Source organism: Pestalotiopsis fici (genome assembly GCF_000516985.1).
Source record: "Pestalotiopsis fici W106-1 unplaced genomic scaffold PFICI_Scf_14, whole genome shotgun sequence".
Lineage (NCBI taxonomy): Eukaryota > Fungi > Ascomycota > Sordariomycetes > Amphisphaeriales > Sporocadaceae > Pestalotiopsis > Pestalotiopsis fici.
Window position 1 is genome coordinate 212,350 of NW_006917104.1, and position 26,132 is coordinate 238,481.

At 50.1% G+C, this 26,132-nt stretch overlaps 9 protein-coding genes across 9 annotated transcripts; 5 read left to right on the forward strand and 4 right to left on the reverse strand.

Annotated features, from left to right (window-relative positions):
- Window positions 1-1,481: 1,481 nt before the first annotated feature.
- PFICI_14894 (uncharacterized protein) lies at window positions 1,482-2,857 on the reverse strand (the record flags this gene model as incomplete). Its single annotated transcript, XM_007843475.1, has 8 exons — window positions 1,482-1,559; window positions 1,654-1,721; window positions 1,774-1,789; window positions 1,935-1,973; window positions 2,032-2,210; window positions 2,274-2,441; window positions 2,494-2,724; window positions 2,785-2,857. The coding sequence occupies 8 exons, from the start codon at window positions 2,855-2,857 to the stop codon at window positions 1,482-1,484; spliced, it is 852 nt and encodes a 283-aa protein (XP_007841666.1).
- Window positions 2,858-3,547: 690 nt separating this feature from the next.
- PFICI_14895 (uncharacterized protein) lies at window positions 3,548-4,548 on the reverse strand (the record flags this gene model as incomplete). The annotated part of the gene is made up of 5 exons (XM_007843476.1): window positions 3,548-3,612; window positions 3,663-3,830; window positions 3,886-4,001; window positions 4,052-4,224; window positions 4,282-4,548. 5 exons carry the CDS (start codon window positions 4,546-4,548, stop codon window positions 3,548-3,550), a joined length of 789 nt encoding a protein of 262 aa, XP_007841667.1.
- A 563-nt stretch (window positions 4,549-5,111) lies between these two features.
- On the forward strand, window positions 5,112-6,822 carry PFICI_14896 (uncharacterized protein; the record flags this gene model as incomplete). The annotated part of the gene is made up of 4 exons (XM_007843477.1): window positions 5,112-5,204; window positions 5,257-5,482; window positions 5,532-6,620; window positions 6,695-6,822. 4 exons carry the CDS (start codon window positions 5,112-5,114, stop codon window positions 6,820-6,822), a joined length of 1,536 nt encoding a protein of 511 aa, XP_007841668.1.
- An 807-nt stretch (window positions 6,823-7,629) lies between these two features.
- PFICI_14897 (Neutral protease 2) lies at window positions 7,630-8,791 on the forward strand (the record flags this gene model as incomplete). Its single annotated transcript, XM_007843478.1, has 3 exons — window positions 7,630-7,852; window positions 7,913-8,716; window positions 8,772-8,791. The coding sequence occupies 3 exons, from the start codon at window positions 7,630-7,632 to the stop codon at window positions 8,789-8,791; spliced, it is 1,047 nt and encodes a 348-aa protein (XP_007841669.1).
- Window positions 8,792-9,506: 715 nt separating this feature from the next.
- On the forward strand, window positions 9,507-10,865 carry PFICI_14898 (uncharacterized protein; the record flags this gene model as incomplete). Its single annotated transcript, XM_007843479.1, has 1 exon — window positions 9,507-10,865. The coding sequence occupies one exon, from the start codon at window positions 9,507-9,509 to the stop codon at window positions 10,863-10,865; it is 1,359 nt and encodes a 452-aa protein (XP_007841670.1).
- Window positions 10,866-11,902: 1,037 nt separating this feature from the next.
- Window positions 11,903-13,010, forward strand: PFICI_14899 (uncharacterized protein; the record flags this gene model as incomplete). Its single annotated transcript, XM_007843480.1, has 2 exons — window positions 11,903-12,667; window positions 12,726-13,010. 2 exons carry the CDS (start codon window positions 11,903-11,905, stop codon window positions 13,008-13,010), a joined length of 1,050 nt encoding a protein of 349 aa, XP_007841671.1.
- A 790-nt stretch (window positions 13,011-13,800) lies between these two features.
- PFICI_14900 (uncharacterized protein) lies at window positions 13,801-14,272 on the forward strand (the record flags this gene model as incomplete). The annotated part of the gene is made up of 2 exons (XM_007843481.1): window positions 13,801-13,939; window positions 14,148-14,272. 2 exons carry the CDS (start codon window positions 13,801-13,803, stop codon window positions 14,270-14,272), a joined length of 264 nt encoding a protein of 87 aa, XP_007841672.1.
- An 853-nt stretch (window positions 14,273-15,125) lies between these two features.
- Window positions 15,126-18,669, reverse strand: PFICI_14901 (uncharacterized protein; the record flags this gene model as incomplete). Its single annotated transcript, XM_007843482.1, has 2 exons — window positions 15,126-18,243; window positions 18,566-18,669. 2 exons carry the CDS (start codon window positions 18,667-18,669, stop codon window positions 15,126-15,128), a joined length of 3,222 nt encoding a protein of 1,073 aa, XP_007841673.1.
- A 3,543-nt stretch (window positions 18,670-22,212) lies between these two features.
- On the reverse strand, window positions 22,213-24,228 carry PFICI_14902 (uncharacterized protein; the record flags this gene model as incomplete). Its single annotated transcript, XM_007843483.1, has 5 exons — window positions 22,213-23,022; window positions 23,072-23,182; window positions 23,235-24,023; window positions 24,094-24,099; window positions 24,157-24,228. 5 exons carry the CDS (start codon window positions 24,226-24,228, stop codon window positions 22,213-22,215), a joined length of 1,788 nt encoding a protein of 595 aa, XP_007841674.1.
- Window positions 24,229-26,132: the final 1,904 nt, after the last annotated feature.

A 26,132-nucleotide genomic window follows, 5' to 3' on the forward strand; every position in this document is an offset into this window, starting at 1 on the left:
CGGGACATGTAATTGACCATACGACATTGAACGGCATTGGTGATCGCCAAGACTACCACACCTTAAACTTTAGCGGCCGTTAGCGGGCAGGGTGTCGCTGTCCATGGTGGACCTACAACGCCTTGCTGCCGAGGCTCTTGCCCCTTTGATAGGTACTTGTGTAAACAATAGAGGGAAATTATAGTCGGTGGTGATTATTGAAGTAGGACAATGGAGATGGAAAAGGCACATTGGCTCCAAACGATGGCCGATATCATAAGCTACAAGAACGAGCACAACACGAGGAGCGCAAAATTTGAAACCGCATGCATGTGTGCGTCCTTGATCGTGCCGTTTTCTCTCTATACATGGCCAATCGGCAGCGCCTGAGCTACTGCTGTAATGCGCAATTTCTGCAAAGCAAAAACGACGACATTCTAGAAAAAGGATACGTCAGCATGATAATTGTAGACATGCGATTCGTCCTCAAAATACTCATTGCCTTCGGATTTCGGGCGTCGGTTATCAAGTGCAAACTTGGCAGCAGAATAGGCGGGTACTATACTCCATATTATCCTCCAAGGGCCGCACTAAATAATCGAATAGACCGGCTCGAGTACCGAAGCAGCCACCAAGCCACCCGCCTACCTTATTATCATAGCACGGAGACAGTAAAAGCTAGATAGGTTGCTAGTCGGGCACATTTAGGGCTTCCTACTTCCATTTGAGTTCGTAGACGACATCCGAGTTACCTTGGCGGCGGGATACGAGACGGACTTGGGAAATTGTTGTCCAAAATTGCCTTTTGGTTGAAGCAGTGTTATCTGCGGGCCAGCCGAGTCCTCAAGGTGGGCATCTACTGTAGGATAATGTCATGTAACATATATGTTGCAGTATCCCTTTACCATTAGATGCTAATAAAGTGCTTAGCCCCTGTCCATCCCGGCAAAACTAAGCGAAAGCGACGGGGTTTTTAGTGCAAGTAGGCGATTGAGCCCTCTCTCCGCCCCGACAAACCCCGTCGGAGCTTATAAGCGACAATATCGCCGGCCAAGATAGGGTGTTTTCTGTGGCACGGCGACGCTGCCACAGGATAATCTTAGATCTGCGGTATCATTGCACCATCCCGATCAGTGACATGAGTTCCAAGAAGCTGGAATGACCATCTCTAGATTCCATCTTTGCATTCGCCTATCGTAAATAAATTACAATCCCTGTCAGGCGGCTCGCCCGCTAAGCACAAGCTGATCTGAAAAGAATACAACTAAATGTGACATGTACCGTTTGATCTAAAGTCAAACTGTGTCGCAAGATTTGCCCAAGAATATCTTCCACAGCAGTGGTAAACTTTGCACGAGATAGCATGAGGTGCACTGGGTGAGTAGGGATTAAACCTTGCATCCAAGTCTTGTATGTTTAGTTTATATATACAGATGTACCTGAGTATGGGTATCAACTAGGTAGGTATTCAAGTTTGCCAGCTCTCCATCCAAGATTAGTCCTTAGTTGGGTATCCCAGTGTTGCTTTCAGCGAGTGTATCTGCTTTCAGCGCAGGACGATCTGCTTTTCCTGCGGTTGTCTACCATGAGGGTTAGTAAGTCGGCGGATTGCACCTAGCCGGACGCGTAGCAAGGAGCGTCAAGGCGGCGGTAGGTGGTGTACAGGTTACTCACGCCGCCATCAACTGGCATAACAAGTCCAGTGATCCACTTGGCTTCCTTACTGCACAGAAACAAAATCGCTACGGGGACGGTCAATAGGGCTGTCAATACAGTAGATGGGCTTGTTTTTACCATATCCAACGTCCCACTGGTGCAAGTCTCAAGTCAGCAAAACCCTCCAGTCAGTATACTGTGTAGCAGACATGGTAGATGGAGGGGTATGTACAGAGTGTTGCTAGTCTCTGTGTAGATCATTGTAGCCAGCGTTGTGTATAAAGAGACGGATTGCCTACCGCTGTTCCCTCTTGCTTCAGGAGATTTTGATTGATTCGCTGTGTCAAATCAGACAGGTATCCTCCACATCAAGGCAAGCATATCTCAATTACATACAGCTTGTCGCATCTCATCTGTCATGCCTCGGCCCCTCACCATTGGTGTATAAACCATTCCAGGGGCGACGCAATTGACGCGAATATTTTCAGGCCCGTGCTGAGCAGCCATGGCTCTGGTCATTTGGATCACGGCCCCTTTGCTGGTAGGGTAAAGCAGTGACGGATTCCCCCCAAGCACTAATACATGCGATAGACGCCGGAATTAGTAGTGTCAATGCCCATGACAAAAATGTGACTTACAACCACTGACCGAGCTCATATTGACAATGGCTCCTCTGCCATTCTTTCTCATTTCTGGAATTGCATGGCGAGACATGAGCATCATACTGGTGACATTGATGCGAAAATCTCTTTCCCACGCATCAACATTGAGCTCAACAGCATCTCCCATGGCACCGCCGACTCCGACTGTCGCTAGTATCAGGTGTGGACTGTATTTTACAGTATACCGTGGACATACCAATATTGACGAGAACATGCACTGTTCCGAACAACTCAATGGTTCGAGCAACAGCTAACTTGCAGCTTTCCTCGACTGTCACATCTGCTTGGATCACTTCAGCAATACCTTGTTCTTTTTCAATCATTCGCTTCGTCTCTTGTGCCCAACCGAGGTTCGAGTCCACCAAGGCTACACGCGCACCTTGCCTGGCAAGAAGTATGGCTGTGGCTCGTCCATTACCAATCTCACCTGTATAGACACAAATTAGTGGACGTCCCAAGCACTTGGGCAGTGCGGAAACCATCTTACCGTCCATACGCGAGCCCGCGCCTGTCACAATTGCGACTTCACCAGAAAAATCAAAAGCCCTAAAGACAGACATTTTTGTTGCAGATTCAAGCCAGAGTTGAAAGATTGGTTCTTCTATTACGTGAAATACCCCACGTCATTTTGACTGGGCATCTTTGCAGAAATCATTGCACCAATCACACACTTGCAATCATGTACGCGTGGCTAGCAAGACATTCGAGCTTCTTTACAACTAAGCTATCCTATAAGGATTGCTTTTGAACTACACCCATTCGTTCTCTTTAGTATCGAAGCATCCCTCCGTGTCAGCAACGGTCAGTTGCCACGGAGCATCGCCGTTGTCCGCTGATCCAGCCCGCATAGGCCCATCTCCAAATCTCCAATCCCATCTGCATGTTTTGCGCTGGCCAAGGCAATGCCCCGCAGTCGTTGCGGATACGTTATATGTGCTCACACTGTATAAACGATGTGGTGTCTACGGAATACAAAAGCAGGGATGATTTGTTATTACAAATGAAGCCTCTTATGCAATTCCATATTCAAACACTTTGGTTGCACTAATTATGGCCATGTAGATTGAATAAGTGAAGTGAGTATTCACAAAAGTTTGTAGACTTGAGAAAAGTTCACATCAAAACCTTTCGTACATCTATTGATTGAGCCCCTGCCCTCTCCCAAATCTAATATCTACCATGTAAGCTGTCTCGGTGAATAACCACGACATGAAACCCAACAGACTTGCGATGCTCAATCTAGTACTTCATCACTGTGCTAACCAGAACTTGAGCCAGCCTATTATGCCTTGCAAGCTCTGTTCCTTGACCCAGCCTAGCAAGTCATTAGCCGGGAAACGTCAGCCATGCAATAGGTACTCATACGTTGATATGGATCTTCCGGGTTCCCACGCAAGGCAAACCCGTGTTCGACACCGGAAAATAGTTGTAGGTGGTACTTTTTGCTTTCAGATTTGAGAATACCAATCGCATGGTTTCTGGAATCTGTTGAAAAGGTGTGGTCTATCTCGGAACACGAAAGGAACAACGGTTCTGCGCGTGTCAAAACATGCTCATGTATGATTTTCTTTTACTGCGATATACTTACGGGTGAGGTTGCGGAAGTGACTCTCCTTGAGAAATGCCGGGTGCGCAAAAGCACCAACCACACAACTGCCACCTTCTGCAAGTTCTTTGCAAACATAAGGGGCACCGAAGCAGTACCTAGTTCTATTAGTATGAGCACTCTACGAGGACTAGAAGATGCTGCTCACCCAACACAAGCAAATTTGGCCTGCAACTTTCCATACTCCTCTTGTACCGCCTTGATCCAATGAGGGACTGCTTGGTCGGAAAATGTCGTGTGTTTAAGTTTCCACGCCTCAAAGTCGAACCCTGGCTCCGTCGTTATATCATGACGGTCCTTTCTGTGTTTTGTAACAGGGTCCTGAAGATGTCAGGACATTGGACGCATAGAAAGTCAAAGATGATGACTAGAGCTTACACCCCTGAAATAGTCTGGACCAAGGACTAGGAACCCAGCATCCGCGAACCCATCCATAATCAACAGACCGTTGATGGCCATGCCCCATACATCAGGAAAGTACAGGAGGACATGACCATTTGCTTTGCCTGCTGGTGGCTCCGAAACGTATGTCTCAATACCAGCAATGATCGTGAATCTTCCCTTGGGTTTTCCTTGATGAATGGTACCCGTGAGACAACAATTCCCAGAGGGCTGTGCCAGATATGCATCGTGACTAGTTGACATCTCTGCGGCTGGATAATACTTGTATCAAGGAGCTTGGTCTAGAGAAAACATGGTGACAGAAACCTCGCGTCGGCAGGCGTTACATCCTGAACTTCCCTTTTGTAGGAATCCCTTCTACTTGAGAATCACGATGGAAGTTATCCGGGCACTTGGAGGAGTCCGCGTCATCCATCTCCTGCTGTGATACCCGATTCGGATTCTCCACACCATCATCAGCAGCAACTTTTGCGGGGAACAAATACGAGTGAATGTAAATAGACAGTGCTTGGATTTAAGAATGGATACTGTGGCTATCATGGCTGCATTCCCAGGATTAACTTGCCCGTTTGCAGAGCGCAGGCCCTTCCCCAACCAACAGCAACCTATCACAATCGAGACAAAATGTATGGCCAGGGTGTCGGGCTCCCAGGCCACAACGATTCCTGGGGCCAATGTTTATGTGCCTCGTCCGTCATATCATACATGAGTATTGATATGAGCCCCTCTTCAAGATTGTGTCTTTTCAAGGCATTCAATGCGCTCGACAAGAAACACTGCATAATATCCAGAGTATCACGGTCAACATGACAGAGAAGGATCTTGAGGCTGTGGCTCCAGCACCAACGGCGAGCACCGTGCCCGACGAGCCATCGTCCAAGCTGGACACGATTCAAGAGGTATGTTATTAGTTGCTGTATCCACGAGGCACATTGACTGAGTTGCTGCAAGAACGATGCTGTAGGATACCGTGAATATCTCGAAGGTCTGGATGTGGAAGTTTCGGACCAGGAAATGCGCACAGTTCGCTGGAAGATTGATCTCATCGTTCTTCCAATCTTTCTCGTCACTCAGGCGCTTCAATTCATGGACCGGACGGCTTTAAACTATGCCAATCTCTTTGGCTACAAGCAAGCGCTGGGTCTGGAAGGCCAACAGTTCAATTATCTCTCAGCAAGTAAGCGCAACGCATGCATGCAACGGCAACCTTGCTAATGCTCCATCAGTTGTCTATGCTGGCTATTTCTTTGGGCAATACCCCTGTGGATGGCTCGTCGGCCGCTATCCTGCACAGAGGGTCATTTCCATGGCCACGCTTATATGGGGCTTGACTGTAATCCTTTTGACTCAGTGTCGGACTTATTCGAGCGCAATGGCTCTGCGTTTCATCATGGGCTTGTTCGAGGCTGCAGTCACTCCGGGGTTGACATTGATGACTGGCTTCTGGTGGACGAGGCGCGAGATTCCCCTTCGTCAGTGCATATGGTATTCGGCGTTGGGCTGGGGAGGGATCGTCGGTTCATACATCTCCATGGGAATTTCCACCTTGCCAGCAGACCATTCTCCAGAGCGATGGACCCTGGTTTTTTATATTCTGGGCGGCTTCACCATGCTGTGGTCTGCGGTCATCTATTTCTTCCTCCCAGACGCGCCATCAAACGCAAAGTTCTTTAATCATCGAGAGCGTATCGTCGCGGTCAAGCGGGTAGCCGGCAACGAAACGGGCATCAAGAACAAGTCGTTCAAGAAGGATCAGTTCTCGGTGGCCATCAAGGACCCCAAGACTATTATCCTATTCATCTCCGTCATAGGCGCTGCGATCCCCAATGGCGTCGTTAGTGCCTTTTCCACCGTCATCATACGCGACATGGGCTTTTCGACGACCAAGACGACAGAGCTCAAGTCGGTAGGCGATGCGGTTCAGGTTGTCTCGCTATTCATAGGCGGTTTAATCACGCTGAATGTTCCAAACAGCCGACTGCTAACTTCAACCGCAGCCAACATTCTGTGTACTGTCGCTGCAGCATGCATGGGATATCTACCAAGATCAAATACCTGGGGACGTCTGGTCAGCTTCTGGCTCGTGAATGCGCAATCCGTCGGGTTTACCGTGTCTCTCACAACCATCTCATCGAACATGGCGGGTTATACGCACAGGTCGTTTGCTAGCGCCGCAATCTTTACAGGATACTGCTGGGGCAACTTTGCAGGAGTCTTTGTAGTCAAGGAATCCCAAGCACCATACTATAGTGGCGCCACGATCGGACTTTTGGTTGGATACTCTATCAAACTCGGCTGCCATCTGCTACTACTGGGTAAGATATCTCCATCTTGGCCTTGCCTGATTTGAAACGTTCCATGCATCGAAGACTGACACCATCCTTTTCAGGTTATATGTTTTACAACAATCGCAAAAGAGATAGGGTCTATGGGCCCGCGAATAAGGAAGCATCCGATGAGGCAGGCATGCAGGACAAGACTGAATTTGAGAACAAGGATTTCCGTTATGTTTTGTAGTGCTACACTATCTCTTTGGTAGTAGGCTGAATGCAACACTGAGTCTTGAAGCATGATCACCTTGAAAGTCTTGGACGTTGAATACGAGGTGATATCGTTGTTGTTCTGGGGTTACTAGGTGCTGGAGCCTGCCCAGACCAGCGACCACTCGTGCGAAATCTCGTCATCTCTCGATACGCCTCTATAACATCCGGCATTGTCGTCTAGTAAGCTTTTTCTAATCGAATCAAGGCCTGCCAAGTCTTGATAAGATCGGTAATACGGCAAATTGGGTCTCCAGTCAGTCATGCAGTCTCTCACCAAGCTATTGCTTGGCAGGCTTGAACGGTTCTAGATGCGGCGGGATCCATGCAGGAGTCAAGGGGTATTTTCTATACGTGCCAGAGATATCCATAGCCAAGCCAGGTTACAATAAACCCCGCAATCAATGGATGTCCAATATTAGTACTTCTCATATCTACCGTTATCATGGATAAATTCACGAGGCTTGGTACCTGGGTCGACGTAGCATTTTGATTGGAGATTCTGCTTGGCAGTCTTGTTAGGCCCATGGCAGCTTTAGATATAGCCAAATAATTTCATGGGCATCAGTTGAGCCTTGGCAATGTGCATCTACATCCGTTTTTGGTATTCTGGGTCTCTATCATCCCGTGACGTGATGGCATCACGATTGATTCAATGCTACCATATTGGACTACTTGAACGCCGTGGTGCCCGACGCCAGAGGTTGTGACTTGTCCTGTTCCTAGACTCCATCATACCATTGTCCCGTCCACATTTATCCATACTTGCTTCACACTAGTCAAGATGCATCTTCCAGCGAGCCTCGTGTCCATGGCGGCCGTTGCCTGTGCAGTTTCCGTCAACCTCGATCGCCGTGCCACATTGCTGAATGTGAAGCTAGAAATGACAGGCAACACGGCCGTCAAGGCCATTATTGCAAACAATGGAGCGGATGACCTCAAGATCTTCAAGACTGGAACACTGTTGGAGGATATTGCGACAGAGAAGATCAATGTCTTCCAGGCCGGTAAGATTGCCAAACAGAAAGAGCAGACCGCGGATACTAGATACTGACAGATAAACCCAGACTCCAAAGTCGCCTTCGAGGGCATCCGCCTTCGTGTCTCCACCGCAAGTCTGGAGGAAGATGCATTCCAGACAATTCGTGCTGGCGAGGTTGTCGAAAAAGAATTTGACATTGCGCACATGCACGATCTCAGCACCGGAGGAGCCTTTGACATTGTTGCCAATGGAGCCGTCTCTTATGCTCATGTAAATAGCACTGAGCTTTTGGGTACCGTTCCGCTGGATAGCAACACGCTATCAATCCAAGTGGACGGGGCCGAGGCACAGGCTTCCAGAGCTGCCTTTATAGAGAGGCGCACAGTTGTGCAGTCGGACTGTACTAGCTCAAAGAAGACCGTCGTGACCACGGCCATCAGCAACTGCCGATCGTGGGCGACAAAGGCTCAATCAGCGGCCAACGCAGGCACCAAGCTGACCGAGTACTTCAAGAGCAGCTCCTCGTCCGTCATTTCCACAGTCTCGGGCGTCTTTAGCAAGATGGCGTCAGAGTGCGGAAGTACAACCTCTGGTATATCCAAGACATACTGCTCGGATGTCTATGGTGCCTGTTCATCGGGTGTCCTAGCTTACACCCTGCCGTCGGGAAGCTACATTGCTTATTGTAACCTCTTCTTTACAGCCCTGTCGCCCGTCACTTCAACTTGTCACGCCCAAGACCAGGCAGGAACGGTAGTCCACGAGACAACGCACCTTTCCCAGATCAAGGGTACCCAGGATTATGGAGTATATGGATACAGTGCTGTCCGCTCACTGTCAGCTTCACAGAACCTGAACCACGCCGATACATATGCTCTCTATGCTCAAGGTAAGTACACGACATCCAACAGCAGAGTCCTTTTCGCTGACCCATGACAATATAGCGGTCGTGCTGAATTGTTAAATGATATTTGCGACTTGGTGAATGTGCAGCATTTGTTGTTCATGTGGGAGGGACGGCAGTTTGAGGATCCAAGCGCATACTAAACAATGATCTAACCCAAGTTGAAGGCGGCGCGTATTATGCTGGTATTGGGCTGTGCCTGAATTACTACTAGGTATAGTATTATGCACATGCTGCGAAACTAGTTGCTCACCGTCTCATGAATATCAGCCAGTTGACTTCCGCACTGCTCGGTTTTCCGTGATCTCCGGTATTTTCTGTTTCCCATTGGCGTAAAACTCATAGAATGATGACGTGACATTGAGCATCCACCCGTTTCGGCACCGGTATCCGCACGTCTGACCCCCCACAACAACAAGTGAATCGGTACGAGACATGCTGGGATCCGCAACGTACACATCAGGTCTTGCAGTATACTCCTCGCTTACCCAGGGGCCATAAGCGCGGGGTAGTTATACTATGTCATGCTCGTGAGCTCGGAAGCCGAACCCTACTCGGCGCTGAGAATCGGATAACAATTGGAGAGTGATGGAAAGTCTGACATCATGGTACAAAGATGGTCATGATTGTAAATTTGGAGCTGTTCGCTTCGAGTCGTACCGCAGTACAAGAAAGTTGATGGGTGTCGGCAGCATAGTTTTGAGCACTTCACGTGATTCTATTTCAGCGTCGTATGAAACATCTTCTATACTGTATCTAATTATAATCTCCTATAATGGCAACATTGGCGCTAGCCTCTTGGGCAACGAACCTGACATATAGCGACCTCACTACTTCAGTGGTAGACTCAGCCGTGAAAAGCATATACAATTGGGCTGGTTGTGCAATTGGCGGGTACGGCCAGGACGCACCTAGCATCGCACAGGCAACCACACAAGCCTTCTTCGGCGGACCGCCGACGTCTAGTATTCTTGGCTCAAACGGGTCCATTGGAGATACATATGCGGATGCCCAGTTGGCGGCGCTGATTAATGGCATTGCGTCTCACATTGACGACTATGATGACACGCATCTCGAGACGATTATACATCCTACCGGGGTGGTAGCCAGCGCCCTTTTGGCAGTGGCAGAGTGGCAGGGCCCCGTCACGGGCGAGGACTTTATCACTGCTCTTGTCGCCGGCATCGAGGCGGAATGCAAATTGGGACTGAGCGTCTATCCACAGCATTACGACATTGGCTGGCACATTACCAGCACGACAGGATCGATAGGGGCCGCGGTCGCAGTCGGAAAGCTCATTGGCCTCAACACGACGCAGATGCAAAACGCGATTGGCGTTGCCTCGACCCAAGTTGTCGGCATGCAAGTCTTCTTTGGCTCCATGACCAAGTCTTTCCACGTCGGGCGCGCTACCCAAGGCGGAATGCTGGGGGCCCTTCTCGCGAAGAATGGATATACGAGTTCTCTCGAAGCCCTCGAGGCCGAGTACGGTTGGCTGCACGTCGTGAGCACTAGGGAGAATGCCACAGCGTACTTTGATCAGCTCGGCAAGGTCTGGGAAATTGAAAAGAATACATTCAAGCCCTTCCCTTGCGGCATTGTCATGCATCCGACCATTGACGGCGCTATCCAAATCCACAACGAGTCGGCGAGCCAGGGCAAATCTGTTTCTTCCATCAAGAGCATCAACCTAGTGGTAAACTCTCAAGTTCTGGTCTTGACTGGGAAAACCGCGCCGACGACGGGCTTGGAGGGCAAATTTAGTATTTACCATGCAGCGGCCGTCGGGCTCCTCTACGGAGAAGCGACACCCAGCCAATTCACTGACGAGGTTGTCAACAATGCCACGGTCGTGGCCATGCGACAAAAGGTCAACGTTACCACCAATGACGCCGAATACAACACTGCCCAAGCTCTGGTGACTGTCGAGTTTGACGACGGGAGCACTGTCGAGAAAAACATTGTGCACGCCATTGGCAGTCTCGAGAATCCAATGACAGAGGCTGATCTCAAAAAGAAATTCATTGACCAAGTGACCAAGCAGATAGGGCCAGCCAGAGCAGAGAAGGCGTATGCAGCATTTACCAACATTGGAAATATGACGGATATAGGTGCACTACGGACGCTCTATTAATAAGGGTCCGCCATGCTTCTAAAGAGCTAGTCCCCGACGCCAGGCGAGTGGTACTTTATGCCTTTTCGCCATGGTGGAGCGCAGAGGGTAGATAAGATATCGAACACGGGTCTTTTCAGATGGAAACAACCATGATTGCTTTAACCTCGAGACTTTGGCCATTATCCTGTCCCAGTGGTTGAGTTCTAATCCAGTGTCGAGCAGGTGACTAGAGCGGTGAGAGCAGATCTTGCTCGACTCATGCACACTACTTCCAAGGCAAGATAACCACAGCCTAGTCTTCGGGAGCCCAACATAAAGGCTCGGCAAGGCACTTTTCGTCGGTAGCATCGGATAGTCGATCGTTGCGTCAGATAGGTAGTTTTGAAAAAAGGTTCTATAGTATACTTGCCACCTCGAGTACGCAGCTCTCACTCACAGACTTGGAGGTATTCTAATAATCAAAGATTTCACCTCAACTCAAGGAATGCGAACAATACTGAACGACTAGTATAGGAGTATGTAATCACCAAGGACTATTAATCAGGAGACTAACCTCGACTGCCGAATGAGGCTGACAAAACATCTTGCGGGCTGCCGACCAATCTCTCTTTCACGGCGATAGCACAACGCATAAGTGGCCCACACGACGGCAGGGAAAAAGACTCGAGTCCTAAAGTCGGTAGAGCCGGAGTGCTTTTCCAGAATCGTCCGTGTCCGCTGCGGAATCGCTGCCGCACCGGTGGAGCTCTAGGGGCAACCGAGGCAGAATGGAAGCCATGGGAATTTTCTTCAGCAAAAGGTAAAACTGAATTACTAATGCAATAATGGCCCGCGTCATATGGAGACGCTCCTTTTCAGTGGAGGACCAATTTGTTTATAAAGGAGGGCGTAACGAAGCCTCCCAGAAGTTGAGATGGAGATATTGTTCTGCATTCAATTTCATCAGCGTTGCAATCGACCCACATACCACGTTTTTCTTCCTTGTAGGCACGTCAGCACCTTAAATCCGCCAAGACATATCTGGTCAAACTAGGCTATTTCCTATATCCGGCAAGATGGTTCAGAACAAGACTCTCATCTTCAAGAAGACGCCCGTGGGCTACCCCGTCGCCGGCGAGCACTTGGTTGTCGAGGACCGCGGCTTCGATGCCGAGGCTCCAGCTCCCAGCGGTGGTATCACCGTCGAGGTCCTGTCGGCCTCGTTCGACCCGTACCTGCGTGGCCGCATGCGTGAGGCCCACATTGAGAGCTACATGCCCGCCTTTGAGATGAACGGCCCTGTCGTGAACAACGTCGCCGCCCGCGTGCTCAAGTCCGAGAACGCCGACTTCAAGGCCGGCGACCTGGTCATTGCCTTTGTGCCCATTGCCGAGTACGTTGTCATCCCCGAGCCCGCCAAGGTCTCGGTCAGGAAGATCCACAACCCCTACAACCTGGAGGTCGACTTGTTCCTGGGACCTCTGGGCATGCCCGGTCTGACTGCCTGGTCCGGTCTCTACAAGATCGGCAAGCCCAAGAAGGGTGAGGTCATCTTCATTAGCTCCGCTGCTGGTGCCGTTGGTCAGGTTGTTGGCCAGATTGCCAAGCACGAGGGCCTCAAGGTCATTGGCTCCGTCGGCAGCGAGGAGAAGCTCGACTTTATCATCAACGAGCTCGGCTTCGATGGTGGTTTCAACTACAAGAAGGAGAGCCCCTCTGCTGGCCTGAAGCGCCTGGCTCCCGAGGGCATCGATATTTACTTTGAGAACGTTGGTGGTGAGCACCTCGAGGCTGCTCTGGACTCGATCCACAAGGGTGGTCGTATCCCTACTTGCGGCATGGTAAGTTATAACACTCTTGCAATCATTATGAAGAAATGTATTTACTAACATGAAACAGATTGGCGACTACAACACTCCTGTCGAGAAGAGATACGGCGTCAAGAACATGTTCCAGGTCGTTGCCAAGACCTTGGAGATGATTGGTTTCCTGGTCGGCAAGCCCGGCTACGGTGATGTGTACTTCCAGGAGCACCAGGAGAAGATGCAGAAGTGGCTGGCTGATGGCAGCTTCAAGCCCAAGCTGCACGTTACCCAGGGTATCGACAACGCCGCTCACGGTCTGATTGGTATCTTCAAGGGTGAGAACTTTGGCAAGGCCGTCGTCAAGGTCAAGGACCTGTAAAAGACGCCATGAACATTTGTTCGCCACGACATACTATGAGCATTGCATTGGGCCGGAGTTATTGCAGCATTTCAAAATTTAAAGAAATTGGTCTGATACCATTATAACCAACATTACTAGAGTTTTAAAGTAAATATGGAAATATGATACAATACAATTATTGCATCCATAAGAATACAATGTCCCTACATGAAAATATGCAGTCGACGCGGACATGACCACTAGCAGTGAAATGGCCGTTTGCGGAAGTACCGGCGGCATTGCTGAGTTTCCTACATCCATCCTGATTTTATCTGCTTTGGCTCACATGCCAATGAGACAGATTTCTGTACACTATCTCAAAAAAACTTTGAACCTGCCTGGTTGTGCGGGTGATCGGCGTTGGAATGGCAAGCCAAGACCAGTTGACCTCAGTGGAAAAAAAAGAGCCACTGCACCGCCTCATTGGCCACATAGGCAATGACGTCACATGACCGTTGACGTGGAAGTCACAGCTAGCGTCAACTCAGTCCAAGCTCTCGGGAATTGTACCAGCTTTGATTCACTGACTACCAATGATTCCCAAGCTTGTTTCTTCTTCCACGACGCCTTGTTTTATCATCACTTCAATTAGTGCAAGTTTACGTGTCTTTCAAGTCATTTGAGCTCCAAAATCTTCCAAACAACACTAGACAATATACCTACATATACAACTACCATTCAAGAGCTTGGCGTTTGCAAATACTCTTTCCACTCTTCTACAGCAAACAGACTCTTGTAACTCTCCGCCTTTCATCAATCATCAGCGATAATGTCTCCCACTCAATCCGATACTTTTAACGTGGAGGCCGCCGCCCCTACTGGTGGTGAGATGCGCCAGTCACAAAACGCATCACCACAGTCACCAATGGAGGAGATCTCTCTCCAGCCCATGGCATCGCAACCAATGAGTAAGTTGTTCCTTTGCCAAAGTTCTGAAAGCAAACATCGTATTCCGTCGCCCCTATCACCGGCTTGGTAGAGCAAACCCGAGCTATCCGCATTGTCTCGGCAACTTCTTGGGGGGAGCCATGATGATGCCTGTGCTCTTTTTTTCCTCTTTGCGACAGCCGAAAGCTCGCAACGCCCGTACCCGACCTAGCTGACTCGGAACAATAGACCCAGAGGCCCCGCACGAGGAGTCGCAAATGGGACTCCGTGGCGGCGACCGCGGCGGTTGCTGTCCAGGCCGCTTCTGCTTCTGCATTCCCTGTCCTCTTCCGTGCGACTTTTGCATCATCTAGGCCTTCTTGTATTTATGGCCTTGCTGGTCGAAAGCCATTCAATACCACAGCTGGCTCAATTGACTATGATATGGATGGCTGCGGCTTGGAAGGAGCCTCGTCGTCTTACTCATCTTCCAGGAAATGAATGAAAGACGGACTGGGTAGCGCACACGAGAAATGGTTTTTTTTTTTTGTTTTTGTTGAACCACTGTGATGGTTTATTAGGCGCAAACATGATTTCTAGTACAAGCGAATATACCTTGTTTCTGCTAATATGCTGCAACATCATGTTTGGTCAATGGGATCAGTTTATTGATTTCAATACCCGTGGCGTACGATTGTCCAAAGCATGATTACCAAGAATGAATCGCATCTGCTGATGAGTTTACGCCAAGCGTCAGCATCAAAGGGAGGGTAGGTTGACACAACAATTAACACGGGACGACGTTGTGAGCTTCAATATGAATGTATTCAGCCCTCCGTTGAAGCCTTAATTCTTGCGATGCTCAACAATAATGAAATTGCTAAAAGTGCCCTAGTGTCTTCCACCCAGTTTGCCCAAGCGTCGTTATCTAGTAACACATGCATTAGAGTTCCAAGCCCTTTGACATATTTTCTCCGACCATCCAGACTCTGGCCAAATGTTCCATATCCCCTTGTTTCGTATTGTCCATAGACACCAACAGTCGGTGTACTCCCATCAAATGCTAACCCTTTTTGAAGAGACCCAATCCAAAACACTACAACGCCCAACAGGAACTGAGATGCATCCGTTTATGTTGCTTCTCACCGCCGATTTCATTAGTCGTAATTCGAGGGAAAATGTGATGGCTGAGCTGTGAGTATCAGATTGCCAAAACAGCATTCATTGCTATTGTCCCATGAAAGAACCTTCATACAAGTCGTTGATAATCTCGCTAGGCACCCAATTACCAAGCCAACTGGCCATGTCTGACGACTCGAAGCTGCCGAGAGCTGGTCCAAAATCCGTCTGGTTCTCAAACGTCATGAGATCCATTCCTTGACCTGTCGACTCGAGATAGGTAAATGTGCCCGTTGCCAAGCCGTTGTGCGTAAAGTGAGACGTTGCCATGTCTCCAGAATAGGCCGTGACCGATGTGTTGCTCGAGTTCACATTGGTTCCTCCATGCGACTGGGCCACCGTCAAGTCGGTCATTGTGCTGGTCGGCGATGCTCCTGTTGGAAAGTTAGACGCTTCGTATCCTGGAGATGGGTGCGATGACGGGGTATGAGGGTTTTGCGGGAGCATGCAGGCACGAGGCTGAGAAGGGGGGTCTATCTGAAAGCTGTTGATGGTGTCCGGAGTAGTCGGTGCGTGGGATGCTTTATCAGGGGGCATGGCATCAATTCGAGGCCACGATTTGCCTTGATTGGCTGCACCTGACGTACCTGACAATTGACGCGAAGAAGCTTGGGTCATGGAATGTCGCAGTGCCGACGTATTGGGCTGAGGGTATGCAGGAGGATACATTTGCGAAGTCTCGGGCAAACTCTGGCGGATTGGATCGTAAATCATGTTGCCAGGAGGAGTCGGCGCAGACTGGGGTGGCGGAGGGGCTGCTGTCTGGGCCGATGCTGAAGGAACGTTTGCCACCGGATTTGTGCTGTTTGGAGGGAACAAGAGGGTGAGACTAGGACCCGGTGTGTTGGTTGTCCCGGTCAAGGACCAGGCCAAGGGGGGAGCAACCGGCTGCGGCGTTGGTGAAGCGCACTGCTCAGCCTTTGCTGCCATGAGCCGTTGCAGAGAGCTTCCACGTCGAGGCAGCCTGGCGCTCTCGTATTCTTCACGCGTGTAAGTTTCACAATCCCATATGCCCTCGGATTTCTGGTCCAAGGCTGTTAGTATATATCGTACACCGCCCCAATAGGTATGCATATGCTGTAATGCCTTGTAACAGGCCTGATAGTTCTGATTTGCGGCTGACGCAAGCAAGAAATGCCGTGTCGAGGGACGAGCATCAGCCAAAGGCCCGTCTCTGCGATCCTGGAAACGCGGGGTGGCCCACGAACCACGATCGGGATGAGGAGACGGGGCTCGCGACACGGGCTGCGAGGCGTGCGTCTTCTCCGACTCGACTAGAAAGGCGCATGCGGCTATATATATAGGCTGGGACGTGAAGGGATTGCCAATGAAACTTTTGGCGTCAATGAGGTTTGCAAATGCCAGTATATCAGCAATTGTCTTGGCACTAGACATGGATATCTCACGACTCTGAGATCCTAGTTCTCGACCCTGATCATACTGGATCAAGGGCGCCAGAAGTGCCGGTTGGTGCAGTACAATAATCATTGCATGGAACCAGAGATGAAGCAAGATGAAGCTTGTTCCTTGTGCTGTCTGAACGTATGCTTGAAAGTGCTCGGCGTTGAACTGTAAATTTGGATGCTGTCTCCGGTGCAACCTAGTGAGTTCATTCTCCAGGACAATAAGCTTGTTCATTCTTTCGTCGGTGAGATCACTCGGCTTGACAATCTCGTTGAGGACATCGGAAACTCTGCCATACAAGTGAATCATCTGGATGAGTGTCGGAAACGGGTCGGGGTGGGTAGTCCCCAGATTTGCAGAAATCGTGGGAAGATCAAGCTCAAAATCAACATCCCGAAGAGTGACTGGCCGACCAGTGCCCGACGATATGACCCTATCGAGCATAAAGACAGTCCAAAGAGTGTCCATTCTCTCTTGCTCCAACTCCCGCTGCTCTTGCAAGCTCAGGGTATCCTCGTCACTGGGTTTGTTCAAGCTGGCGCCGTGGTCATGATCATCTGTCTGGCGACTATAGGCTCTCGTGTACCAGGCATCTTTCTCACCTTGATACTTGACGCCATCCTTCTTGTGCAGACCAAGGTCGACCGCCATGCGTATGGCTAGGCCGAGATACATCCAAAGCGCACTATCCTGGTCAGCCCCGAAGCCCTCGTAAGCCATTAGCAGACACGCTTGCACAGCCGCCACAGAGGGGCAGGGGAAAGTGTCTACGGTGGCTGCTTTTGCTCTCTGGGCAAACACATGACCATTGTCGGCTCTGAAAGACTTTTTGCCATTGGATCTGTTGAGAATCGGAGAATCCGAGAACCGAGCTGCGAGTGCGCACACTGCATCAACAAGAATAGGCTCAACTCTTTTCTCCTTGACCCATTGCGTAAACTTTTCTTCGCGCAAGAATGGGTAGTTGCAGCCTAGGTGAGAGAAGAAGACGCCGATCAAGTCGAGGATGAGCCGATGAACTGGACTGGAATCATGAGGATCGTAAACAGGAACATCGTCCAACTGGTCGTACTCGTGCTCGGATTGTATTGACTTGATACTCGGAAATGAGACACCGGAGCCAGGAGAGGTGGCTGACATGGAGCTGCGTCTTCTATCGTGAACCTTGACGACCATTTGCTTGAAGCCCGGGACGATTGCAGTAGGCCCAAAGTACCTGAAATACGGAACGCGATAGCTATCAGTGTGAGAGTGGTTGTGGTGCAATGTCGGCGACCGCACACTAGGGCTGCGTCCATCTTGGGTAGAGAATGATGAGTGTCGCGCATATGTTGTTGGCCTTCGTGGTAGCTTACCAGCTCCATGTCCATGATGGGCAAGCGACTGCGACTCCTCCCAATCCACAGTCTCGGACTTGAGTCGCACGGAAGAATGCGTGGCGGGTTGCTGCTGTGCAGACTCGGACAACCGACGTGATGAGGATGTGCTGTCTTCTGTGTCGCGACGACCGAGGCCGTTCCTTTGCTGTTTCCAATTGTCATGTCTGTGAAGACCGGGCAGCTCGTCATCCGAGTACTCTCCGTCTTGATGGTCAATCACGGCCACTTCGGAGCCGACGCTGCCCCCAGGGGCCGGGTCCTTCTTAAGTGGTTTCTCCGGGACATCGGAGTATCCGAGACACTTATGGCCATTCTTGACGCACGTTGAACATTGAGGATGCTCGCCCGCACAACGTGTTTTTCGTCTTCGGCAAGTCAAACATCTAGTCATGAGCAACCTGGTCAGCAGGATGCTATTGCGATAGCGAGGTCATGTAGAGTAGAATATCCACAAAACGTCAGTGCCCCTCTACCTGCGCGTCGGTGGGTCTGTAACTGCAGGAGCACTGACTGCCCAGCACGAGCTGGCCTGGCTACAGGCGGGAGGTGAAGGTTCCTTGAACATTAGAGGAAAAAAAAAAAAGTTGTCTCCAATTTCCGCGACAGCAGCAAAACAGTACTTGGCTGTATGCAAGGCAAGACACAGCAAAAACGTAGAGGACGCTGCTAAAGACCTTGAAATATCTTGAAATTAAATCAACTTACGCCGCATTGATTCTCCTTCGCTTCTGTGGCGGTTGGCCCTGATTATTGACAAAGCGTATCGTTTTGGGTTGCAGTGGTGGTGCATCGTTTGGAACGGTCGCCATGGTGTTCGGGCGGGCGGGCGGTAGCGGAAGTCTGGAATCTGGTTGGTCTCTTTCGGGAGAGGCCTTGGTCAAATCACCATGATGCTAAGGGCCTGACAGAGGTGACCCTAAAAAACAGCTTGGGAGTTGGACGCGTAAAACAAGTTCCAAGGCGAAAACGAAAGCGGTAGTGGTAGTGGTAGTCTCGGAGGTTCTGGCATTCAGGAAACCTTGGTAGAAGGGAGACGGCGCTTGAGCGGGAGGTATAGTTCAGCTCTTCCAGTGAATCTTGTACACTATAATCGCGGGGGATCGTCGCGGGGGGATTGCGGCGTTGGGCGAGCTACTGCTAATGTCGCCGGTGAGATGTGTATGTCGATTTATATGGCAATAGAATATCGTGACTTGCGAGAGATCTGGTTATGGAATTTTGTGCTTGGGTTCCGTGTGTCTGTCTGCCTGTGGTCTGCTTGTCTGTCTGTCTGTCTGTCTGTCTGGGATTGGCAACAGCTTCTTGCCCAGCCAGTCGAGTCGCTTATTCGCTAAGCCGAATGCTGATCTGTGGCTCGCTGGCGTCGTGCGAGAGCAACCCTGGTGCAGTGGTGCTCAAAATTAGAGTGTTCCCTGCCGTCCCTCCTGTCAGATGGGCTAGAGTCCCTGACGCAGTAAGGAGAGGAGAATTCCCCGAGTATTGGTAATCGCGGTAGTAATCGAATTCATCGCCGCTAGGAATGGGAAAGTTTGAGTTGTCCGGGTGGGCGTTGGTGCGGTGAGATCGACAAAGCAAGCAAAGAGGCGTTATTTTTCCCTTCCTGTTTTGCGGAGGGGTGTGTATACCTTAGATACTAAGTGTTGCGGGACTTGCTTCTGGTAGGATGGACATCGGATGGGGGGTCATCAAAACCAAGAGACAAGCTTGGGGGGGAAGGCAAGATACTAGGACGTAACGTAAGGTAGGTATGCAGTCAATCATACATGGCCATGTAAGTGCTCAAGTAGTACTCAAGTCATGTATTCCGAATGGCCTAGTGTTGTTGTCGTCATTCAATTTGCGCCGTGAGCCGTAACAGATATCATGTAGGTAGCATCAGACCATTGTACCGTTACAGACTACTACCAGCTCGAGACTAGGCTTGGCAACATGGTCTATAGGGAGAAATAGTGTTGTCGCCGCCGGGAATATCAATGAAAGGAAGAGAAGATGAGGGCGAGAGAGAGATTTGTGAGCAAGGACGCGCGCACACAGAGCCACAAGGGGTTTGGGGAAGAAAAGAGACGAGATCATCAACGGAAATATTCTCTAGTACTATTGGATTCCGGAAGGAATACACTAGCTCGCAGGGTCCAGCGAACGATTTGAACCCCCGGATTCAGGGCCTACCTCCCCAGCCTATTGAAACTCGGGTGGTGGGACGTGACGGGAAGAGCCCTTGTACAAGATAGCGTATGCGAATAAGTGGATGAGGGGGAGTTCTGGAGAGTTGAGGAACAGATCGCTGGGGCCGCGACCCGTGGGAGGCTAAGGCAAGGTAGAGAGGGGGCTCCGTCAATAACTCCGTCATCCAAGTAAAGTAATCTGTAATATAGTAGGCAGGTTAGGCGATTTTGTATCCCTTACATCATGTACATGAATTTACACATGTTGTAGTCAGGAAATAACAAGCAACGGATTAAATTCACGAGTAATAGAAGACAGACTGTCTCCAGATGGGTCGCACCAATGCTCGTTGCACAAGACTTTGGCACTTTCGCGACCTCTACACAGCAGGTAAAGTCCTGGCGAGCACGCCTTCATCAGACCCCAGTCGAGATATCCCGCGCCCACGATAATTGCCCAGTTACATGGTGCCCTACATTACAGTAGCAATAGTCTTTTAGCAGCCAACTAAAAAGCCCAAGGGTCGTGAGGAGTGCTTCCACACATGTCTGCGGAGTAGCTGTGCCGTTGCGAGAAGATCAAAACCCTCATCATTTTGGAATCTTGATAGAATTATGACTTGAGCAATCGGTCATCACTGCATGTGTTCGTTTCTTGGTCGCTCGCTACTATGCAATAGACATGGAGGTAATTAGGTACCCTCTGGAGACAAGACTTCGGCAGGGCAGGCAGACGATAAAGAGAGAGTCTCAAGCAACCTTAATAGGACAGGGTGGGCAATATAGACACATGGGCATGTAATTGCAAAGTATGTTTGGGGGTTATTGAACCCCGCGCTGTGGCCGCTTGCTCACCGTGGTGGCACTTTATAACACAGCCAACAAATTGCTTGTTGTCATTGCACCAATGAAAAGCAAGCGAAATGCGCCTTCAGTAGTTGGTCGTGGTCAAGACCCAAGAGGATAGATCCGCGGACAACCTGGCCTGGCGTTGATGGAAATCTTTCCAGTCAGGGGCACTGCCAGTTTCAGTCATGTGCTCCGTTGAGCGGTTCAAAATATTGTAACTTATGTTCCGTGCCTAGCTCCCGAGTCTCCGAATTATTTGTTATCGTGAATCTTATCTCTGTATATGTCTAGTCCCGGCACATGTATTCTCAAAGATAGTGGGTGTCGGCAATGATGGATTGCCCGACTCGACACTTCTTGGCTCACGATTACTGCATGTGGCTTTCGATTTGTTGAGAGGGCAAAGAGGACGACACAAGCTTTGCTGCTCGTTGGATGCCTGGTTGTAAGAGTCGATATACAACACCTAGCTTTCGTGCCTTGCTTTTTTTTTCCCCATGTATCTCATTATATGGCCAAGGCGGAGCTGGTTGTGTTTGGTCATGTCTATTTAGACTTTGTGCTGAATCTTGACCCTGCCCGAGAGGGCAATGCATGCTAATCTTCCCCATCCACTCACGCGACACAGGCGATCGCTTGGGTAAGCGGCCACCTCTCCCAGACCTGTCCAGGCCTCTTCACACCCAGGAACGATATCGCGTGCGTGACACCCACCATCTCTGCTGCATTTGCCCACATTATGGAACGTTCACAACGTGTGATCCCGAGTGCTCAATCACTTGGGCGATAGTCTTCCGGAGGCTTGTAAGATTCGCAACCAAATGCGGTTTCCTGCAGGTCTGGTGGCTCAGTAATTGCTATTATCCTCCTGCAATGTGTAATGCAGTTGAGAAGCCAGTCAAAATGCACGAAAAAAGGCCCTGTCATCTGGGAAGACAGACAAACTCCAGAGTATTCGGGTGTGATCAATCTGGGCATTCCAAGCCCTGGACACGCGTGGCCATCGGCTGGGGACACCAGTAAATATCAGTCCAGCATTCGCTTCCATGTTGGATAGATTTGCACTCAAAAGTAAATTTTCAGCTCAAGTCTAGGTCCAACTCGGGACGAAACTGTAAAAGCCCTTGTTACTTGGTGAAGAAAATTTGATTGGTATACTATTAACTAGGTGGTTTTGCTTTTTCCTGTTCACCTGCATTGCGCCGTGTCCCATGCAATCACTTCTCACCGATCCGACAACGCTGCACATGAGAATGTCCCAAACTTTGATAGCTCAGAATGCTCGCAAAGTTTGCCTTGTCTTTACTTGAGCAAGATTATCCACAGCCTCTAGGCTCTTTAGCCCAAAACAACGCTAATTCCCATTTCCTTGCTGACCCGTCGCCACAAGTCAGCATCCTTGGAGCCGTACGGGGTCACGCTGAGAAGATCGTGTTGCTTCCAGACTTCTCGGACAACACCCCAGGCATTGTCGATATTCGTCATGCCCTGATGTGTGTCGTATTCACCAAATGTCCTCTCGGCGGAAGCTCGGTCTTCTGTAGTTATGGCTTCACATGCGGCAACAAACAGCGGCCACAAGAGAGCACCCATTGGCCCCTTGAACGCAACGCATCGTGAACAGTAGATGAGCGAGTCATGCACATGCCTCTGCACCAGTGCATGATCGGGCGAATATCCATATATCGACCGATACAAGTAGACGAATGCGCTGGAGCGGTACGCTAGCGCGTTGTGTAGGATCGAGTTGAGGAGGTCTCGTTCTGGCATTTCCTGGCCTTTAATCGATTCGAGATGGCCATCCTTGAGGACGATATTCGGGGGCAAGCTGGGCTGCCAACGATCGAGCGCCATCTGGATAGCCTGAGACGTTGTCTCGAATTCCGTTCGAAGTACTGCTGCTTTGGAATTCTGATGACTTTTAACTGCATTGTCCAGTTCATTCTTCAAAGAAAAGAGGTTCGAGAGTCGATGCATGATGGGCCAAAGTGTTGTTGCCATGCCGAGCAACGTGTCGACATTGCGCAGAGGCGAGGCTACGGGAGCATCTAGAGGAGGTAATGGAATCAGGCAGCCTGCAGCCGGCGCTGTTGCGATCGGCGCAGTGCCCAGAGACAGTGCCGTAATCACATCGTAAAAGCGAAAGGCCTATATCTTCATGAGCCATTGATAATATCAAGATAGGATGCGTTCTTACCCGTTCCAGAAAGATACTCGTAGGACTGGCATCTCCTGGAGAGGATTCCATAATAGTGAGTGCGCCGCGGAGGTGGCCATCAACAATATTCGAGCGTCCCTTTTGAACCAGCTATACACATTTTAGACCTGATTGGTTACGTTTGACCAGATTCCAGACTCACGACTTCGTAATACACCAATAGCATAATTGCAGCTAGGAGCTCATTTTTATGGGTTGCTTTGCCTCCAGCTTCGATAAGTTGGGCAAGGCCCTGGATCGCCTCGTTGTGAAAATAGAGGGATTTTTCGCCGGACGAGACGCCTCGATATTCGAGATGAGCACTGGCTAGAGCGTATATCGCATTCATGACTGGGGAACTATTATATGAGAGCGGTAGAACCAGCTGCTGAAAAGGATTGCCCGATTCTTCCCTAAACACGATAAGGTGAGAGAGAACATTGCAAAAGTGATCAACAAGAGCACGGCGGCTTGGTCGATCCGAGAATTCGTTGAAAGCCGGTATACAAAAGTCCAACGTCGGTGAAGCCAAGGGGCAAGGCGCGATCAGTGCCAGATCAGGAGGCAGACACAAGGGGTTGGAGGTGATGCTGAAGCCAGAGCTCCTCCGAACCAAGGTTCCGAGCTGGTGTCCCTTGACATCATCGTCGGTGAAGCTAAATATACTCGTTGCGGTCGGTGATAGCAGTGTGTCTGTTTCTGTTGTTGACAAGGCATCTGTTGTTATACTGCCACAGTCATCTCTGTGTATTTCCTCCACAATGTCTCCGCCGAGATGCCAGTGCTCGTCGCCATCGTTGTTGGCTCCGTCTCGTTCTTCCAAATCTACCACTAGTCCAGCGTCGGAGTCTCGTTTCCTACGTTGGCGGGGTTTTACGGCTTCGTATGTGCATGGCAGAGATCTTTCAGCGCAGCGGGCGCACTGAGGTCTTGTTTCGTCGCATTTCTTCTTCTAAAACGATCAAAAAGGTATTAGCTGGAATCTGTGCGACTCACTCGCAACCATGCCTGGTTCAACTTACCTTGTCCTTACTTTGGGATTATTAGTCTTGCTGTTACTCGCGCATAGCAGTTCGATCAAGTACATCGGGGTTCAATGGCAAGTACTCACCAAGATGTACAGCCTGCAGTAGGAGACGGCCAAAATTAGCATTCATGATACACAAGCATAGATGAAAAAAAGACCCCGCTTCTGGTGTTCTGCGAGAAAGATGTACGGACCTGCACGGGACCGCCTTTTGGGTGCCTTTGGGGCCGCCACTCTGGTATAAAGCAACATTTTCGTCTGCTATCCGTATTCCAAGCCGAACTGGATCAACGCCGCCGTTCTCTCCATTCACGGCCACCCGATAGCTGCCATGCACAGCTCTCGCGCTCTGGGTTCTGGGGGGGCCAGAAGCGATGTGCGATTTCCCCCGCTGTCGGATTTGGATGTGGTTGCGCTTGCAGAGTCGGTCAGAGGAACAAGTTGTCAAAGCAATCAAGTTCCAAAAGATGCGCAATGACTGAGTGGATCGGAAGCGCAAAGGATGGCAATGGCAGATCTTTCAACACGGCGAAATGGTACGGGCGGCTAAGAACACTCGTCGTAACAATGTTGGAACGAGCAAGTCAAGTGATAATGCAAAGTTGCAGAAGCGGACAGCGGACAGTGGACAGAGCGGGCTTTGAGTACTCTTTACGAGCCATTACATGGGCTAGAACACCAATGGCAAACCCGTCGGCCACCTTCAACATCGTGACCATTTTAGGCGTCGCGGTCAGGCCCTTCTTGGTAAAGCTGCAAGGGCGTCCAAGACCTGGGGTGAGGGGGAATGGCGGACGCCGGTCGATCTTGTGGAAGGACGATCCGAAGACAGGCGCGGAGAATCCGCATGCGAGCCTATCACAAGCTGGCTTGGGATCGCGGTTGCTGGGGTTGACGGTGAACTTGGATTCGACCGGGTTTCGCTAGAGCCTGGCTAGCCGTCATTGCTGGCAACACTTGCAGTGCCTTGCACCTGGGGGTTGCATCCCCAAGGCGTGGAGGAGATTGCATTATGCTTGGACCCTCCGCATCTCCAGCAATCTTGGGGCCAGAGGAGGCGAAAAAGAAGGAAAGAAAAGAGTCAATTCAAGGACTCATGTTCTGTGAGTCGCACCAATAGACTGCCTCATCAACAAAGCCTACCTAGCAGGTCAGACTCTCAACGACAGGGACAAGAGTTACGGGTGGCCACTTGGGGCTGAGTTGGCCACGCTTCTAGAATGATTCGAAACCACCACTAGAAGTAAACTCCAAATACGAAATCCCTAAGTAGGTAAGGTCTTGACTAACGAAAGTAAAGAATGGATGGGTCGTTGTTCATCATTGTCATGGCTCGTATGTAAACGTTGACGACGCGATAAGGTGCATGGCATGAGCTGTGGGCGACAATCAGTGATTGCTGGCAGCATCGACTTTGTGGTTCAACAGACACTGGGCCAAGAATAAACGTACCGCTAGAGCCCCGAAGATCTTCTGAGGACAGAAAACCTCCATAGGCACACTGGCACCCTGGCTGGCACTTGGGCACTTTTAGTTTGTGGGGAAACCGCCGACGGAGCATTGCCGCTAAAGTGTACTAGGTATGGATGTGGAAACTCCCTGGCTCTGCATCGCATTTCTCTGATTGAAGCATTCGTGAGAAATGAACGGCTCGAGACCAAAAGTTCCGCGCCGACAATGGCATAGTTCGCTCTCTTACATGGCAGACGTTAGGCATATAATCCAGATAGTATCATGTCAGATTTAGTATATACCCGTGGAGCTACCGCAAGGTACGAGAGTGTAAATCGTAGTGCGCACATTGCAGCCATGGATACTGCGAGGTAGGTACTATAAGCAGGTGCGCTGGAATAATTCAGGGTTTCTCCACAGGTTCGCAAAATGCTGGGGGTTACCCGAGTCCCGTTCCACGCTCCCGGATCTCCCTCTCTACTTCCTCTTGCGAGAACAATGGACAATCGACCGTCTAAACCCCAGACTTGGTGGTCAGACTCTCGAGTGTTAGACTTGCTGATCGTTTCTTCTCGGAGCCGA